Source organism: Physeter macrocephalus, chromosome 13, assembly GCF_002837175.3.
Source record: "Physeter macrocephalus isolate SW-GA chromosome 13, ASM283717v5, whole genome shotgun sequence".
In the NCBI taxonomy this organism is placed as follows: domain Eukaryota; kingdom Metazoa; phylum Chordata; class Mammalia; order Artiodactyla; family Physeteridae; genus Physeter; species Physeter macrocephalus.
Window position 1 is genome coordinate 4,720,589 of NC_041226.1, and position 5,194 is coordinate 4,725,782.

Here is a 5,194-nt window from a genome sequence, read left to right on the forward strand (position 1 = left end):
TACTATCATGAAATAAAGTCAATCATTATTTTAATAATGGAGTAAGCAGTTCTCTAAAAACAAAAAGTTTACGACGTCTCCAAAATACTTTTATTTATTTCTCATTTTCTCTTTTAACCGTGTTTAAATCCTGCTTTAAATTCTGGAGGACTCCAAGACTGTTCCTGCCTGCCAAGTCAGTGGAGGAATTTTCCCCTACTGAACATGACTGTTCCATTTAGGCTTCTGGGAAACGAGGTGCTCTCCACATCACCCCCTCTGCCTCGGAGTACCAAGAGGGAAGACAGCCCCCTTTACCGCCAAGAAACAAACGTGACTGAGACAAAGAAACAGAGTTACAGGGATAAAAGGAAACAAAACCCAGGATAGCCACTACCTGGATAATTAGCCTTGACTAAGGATTCTGGTAAAGTAACTGAACTGTCATTTTTACAAGGATAACTCTTTCTACTGGAAATAATACAAATACCTTGGTAGCTGAAAGTTTTAATCAAATGGAGTAAAAGATTACCTGCTAACCTTAGGACTGTTGGAAATATGATTGTTTTCTTGACGTTTTTAGTCCTGTTGCAAAGTTCACATTCTTGAACGTATATACGCATATATAGATGTACACACGCACACATACAGAGACGTACACATATATATCAAGACATGTGCACATTTCTTAATCATTAACCCCACAGAAACAAAGAAGCTTTGAGGAAATCACATAAACATCCAGAAATCGTCACAGTTGAAAGTAAACAGTAAGAACATGTTACAGTTGATTGAAAAAATCTCAGCTGAAATCAGATGTTTTAAAAACAGGAGGGGGCTTCCCTGGTGGCGCAGTGGTTGCGCGTCCGCCTGCCGATGCAGGGGAACCGGGTTCGTGCCCCGGTCCGGGAGGATCCCACGTGCCGCGGAGCGGCTGGGCCCGTGAGCCATGGCCGCTGAGGCTGCGCGTCTGGAGCCTGTGCTCCGCGACGGGAGAGGCCACAACAGAGGGAGGCCCGCATACCACCAAAAAAAAAAAAACCAACAACAGGAGGCCAAAGCAGCCATTTAGCTAATATTTATAAGACCATTATATACTGGTGTAAGTATATAACAGGAAGTTTAAAATAGTAAATGAAGGTAAAATCTCTACATTATAAGGGTGCCCTCACCTCTTTGCATTAAAATATTGCCATTGCCTCTGGGGGATGGCCTTGGCGCCAAACGGGGGAAATGCTTAGGGAGGAAGAGAACTAAATATAATAAAAACAGGCCTCGTTCCTGTAGGTAGGACCACGTCGATAGTCACAACCCACGTAGTCTTATTTTATTTTTTTAAAACATTTACTGTTGTCTAATAGCATGTCCTTTTATTTTATTTTACTTTATTTTATTTTTTTACTTTTTGTCTGCACTACGTGGCATGTTGGCTCTTAGTTCCCTGATCAGGGATCGAACCTGTGCCCCTGCATTGGAAGCACGCAGTCTTAACCACTGGACCTCCAGGGAAGTCCCCCACGTAATTTTAAACAGGAAGCTTTATGTCTTAATTGTAGGACGAAAACCTTAGTGACATTAACATATTACATATCATTTCCCTCATATCCAGGGAGGCATCAAAGTTAGTCCTGTGCAGGGAAGGAGACAGGCATAGACTCTGGAAACCCTGGATTCACATCCTGGCTTTACCCCCTTGAAGCGCTGTGGCCTCGGACGAATTTCTTAGCCTCTCTGAGCCTCAGTTTTCTTAACTATAAATGTGTGTTTTTGTGAATACAGCAACAGAGCAGGTAAAGCGCCCAGCATGGGGCCCGGCACACAACACGTGGTGAAAAACAGTACTTATTACGGTCATTATAATTACTATTAGAGATATGCAAATGGCAACCACCATCTCTACAAAAACACATTTATTGCTTTCAAACCTCATTACGGATATTTCCCAGCTCTCGTCAAAACCAACTGACCTTAGTCGTTTCTCCCGTGGAGATGCTATTAACTTTGCAGTGATTAAAAACAGACTCAGCATATCCAACCTACCAACTCCGTTACATTTGAAGAATTTTTTAAAGGCTGAGATTGGGCATCCAGTTCTGTGGACTGAAAATCCCTTCCCGCTTCTAAAATGTTTCAACCCTTCTCCTCTACCGTAAGTGACATAAGAGAGGAGGCACGGATTCAAGTGTAGGATCGATTCACACTTGTGCTGCACTAGGAGGTGCTCTGGCGAGATGGCTTCAGCATGCAGGCTGCCAGAATGGACCTCAGGCCACCGTGGGCATAATGTTTGAGACAGACCAATGAGGTTAACTGATTACAAATGATTCCCCAAGGACGCTGAAATACTGGTCTTCCAACATCTGAACGGGTTAAGTTGATGGGCTGTCCAGAAATTCTCCCACTGGTTGTATAGACACAGCTATAAGTACACTGCAAGTGGAGGGAGGGTATATCTGTGTCCAAAACATCTGTCTGTGCTAACAGAAATGACGATCAAACACAATTATTATACAGTATGTTTAAAATTAATTCTGTGTATTTTCCTTGCTCTCTGAAAACAGGCAATATAGTTTTTATTGAATTTAAGCTGCTTTCTGGTGAAAAGAAAGAAAAGGGGTTCAAATTTAACTTTTCATGAACAGCCATGTGGTCATTCTGCTTGTAAACTTTCATAATGTAGCTGATATACATCACAATCAGATATGTATGTTATTTACTCACCACTTAATCAGTAAAGTAGGAGACCACTTGTTTCAAATGCACTGACACCAGACAGTATGAACCAGAAATACTTGATCTACAATATGCAATACTATTTGTCTCAAACAAGAATAACTAACTATTAATACATTCTTAGATATAGAGAAATGGGAAAAGTGATGCTTTTCATATTCTGTGATATAGCTTTACATTAATTATTTTTTTGGAATATTAATCCACTTTGAATAATGTTATTAATTTTTTTTCTTTTGTTTCCTGAACTCAGACTGTAGCTTAAAAAACTACTGTGGTGTACCTAATCAATCCTACTTCATATGTAAATCACAACAAATTTCATATTTCGTTTTAGAAGGACACATGGGAAAAACCATACTGAAAAGTGACTCACTTGATTCTGGATTTACATGGCAACATTTGAAACTAGTGGTCTAGCTGACACAGGCAGCCATGCAGAAAGAATTACAACCGTCAGAGAAGTACCAAAATAATTTTTGTGAACAGTAATTGCTGAAAGTAAAGAAAGAATGGGTTCATGGTTTCAGTGTTGGTAACTTACTACTTGAGTTCATGTTAATAAAATCATGTCCCTTCCAAACATAAATCATGTAAACTATTTCCATTGGCTTCAGAGTGATTGTATTGTTAGATACATGCAGCACTGAAAATCTACCTTGATGTTAAAAAATAAAAAAGGTCTGGAAAAAGTAATGTCTCCATTCTCCTCAATAACTCAGTTTTATTTTAAAGTCCAGGTAAAAACTCTGGGACCAATTTACTTTTTATAATTTCATGGCCATGTCATACCCCTTCCTTCCCCCTCCGACCCCGCACTACCAATCCTCCAAACAATATAAAACAAAAACCCTGCCTCCAAATAAAATACTTAAAAAAAAAAACCAAACCACCCCAGACAAAACGAAATGTATTGAGCAAAGAAAGAACTCAATTGTTTTTAAAGGGTGAAAACACTTGTAACATTATTTTCACTTCAATCACCTAACTTATCTAAATAAACGCTTCAAAGTGCTCCTGTGGCTCAAGAGAGAATCCAACAGAAAGAATTTAAGGAGAGCATCTCAACCGCCTGGCCAGGCAGTGGGGGTGCTTGGTAATGCAGGCTCCTAAGTGGAGTGCTGCTACACGTTGCTGGGGGACGGCGCTCTCTGCGAGAGGCTGGCCGGGATGCAGCCGCAGCAGATGAGGCAGAGGGCTTTCTGGATCTCTTGGTTTCTGAAAGCATATATGACAGGATTGATGATGGAGTTGTAGGTGGCGGGCAGGAGGGTGGCATAGGTGTAGATGGAGGGGTAGGTGTAATCAGCTATCAAGGAATAGAGGGTGAAAGGCATCCAGCAAGCAGCAAAGGTCCCCAGGATGATGGCCAGGGTCGAGACCCCCTTCCGGGTGGTCACGTAGTGCGAGGTGGCCAGGAAGTGGTGCTGCAGGGCTATCTGGTGGGCGTGCCTCATCACGATCTTACAGATCTGGATGTAGAGCTGAAGCATGAGTGCAAACATAAAGAGGAAGGAGATGGAGAGGATGGCGGCGTTGTTCTTGGTGAGGGGTCTGACCACGCTGCAGGTGGACTCGTCTTGGAGGCAGTTCCAGCCCAGGATGGGCAGCAGTCCCAGGCAGACAGACGTCCCCCAGAGCATGATAAGCATGACATAGGTAAACGTGACCGTCCTCTCCGAGTGGTAGGTCAGAGCGTAATACAGGGAGAGGTAGCGGTCAACAGTGATAGCCAGCAAGCTGCAGACAGAGGCAGAGAAAGAGGCGACAATCAGTCCGATGGTGACCAGCTTGGTGGCTTCTGACTGCAGCAGGTAGGCGAAAAGGAAATTGATGATGAGTCCAATGCCCGCCAGCAGGTCTGCAAGCGCCAGGCTGCCTATCAGCAGGAACATGGGTGCCCGCAGGCTGGGGTTATGGAAGATGATAAGGACCACGATGGCATTTTCGCAGGAGATGAGGGTTCCCGAGGTACACAAGACAATGTCCCACGGGTTGACAACCAGCTCTGGCTCCGGCTCCACGCCAGGAACCTGGGAAGAGACAGCAGCCGAGACGTTCCCCGCAGCTCCGGCATCTAAATAATCCCGAGGCAGCCCGCTTACATTGACCTTCAGGTCTTCATTCATTTTAACCCCCGTCCTCTTCAACGAAAAGACAGGCTGTTTAATGTTGAGATACAGCAGGGTGACAATCCAGTATCACGCAAAACCCACACAAACAGAAAGCCAGCCCCTACTCAGATACTACCCCCAAATGCCACAAGCTTCCTGAATTACAAACTGAGAGGGAATAAAACAAAAGCCAAAGTCTCCGTGGCTTAAAACCCACCACAACAAAAAAAAATGCCCTTTGGCGCTGGGGGAAACACAGGATGGGATTTGCACACACGAGCGTGAGCGGGGCAGGCACACGCGGGACCGCGGCGGCCGGTTTGCTAGAGCGCTGGGGACACACGTGAAAATCCGTCTCGCGTGCTGCA

General features: G+C 44.0%; 1 protein-coding gene across 1 annotated transcript; it reads right to left on the reverse strand.

Annotated features, from left to right (window-relative positions):
* Positions 1-3,713: 3,713 nt before the first annotated feature.
* GPR12 (G protein-coupled receptor 12) lies at positions 3,714-4,844 on the reverse strand. Its single transcript, XM_007111420.2, has one exon. The coding sequence runs from the start codon at positions 4,839-4,841 to the stop codon at positions 3,837-3,839; it is 1,005 nt and encodes a 334-aa protein (XP_007111482.1). The 5' UTR covers positions 4,842-4,844; the 3' UTR covers positions 3,714-3,836.
* Positions 4,845-5,194: the final 350 nt, after the last annotated feature.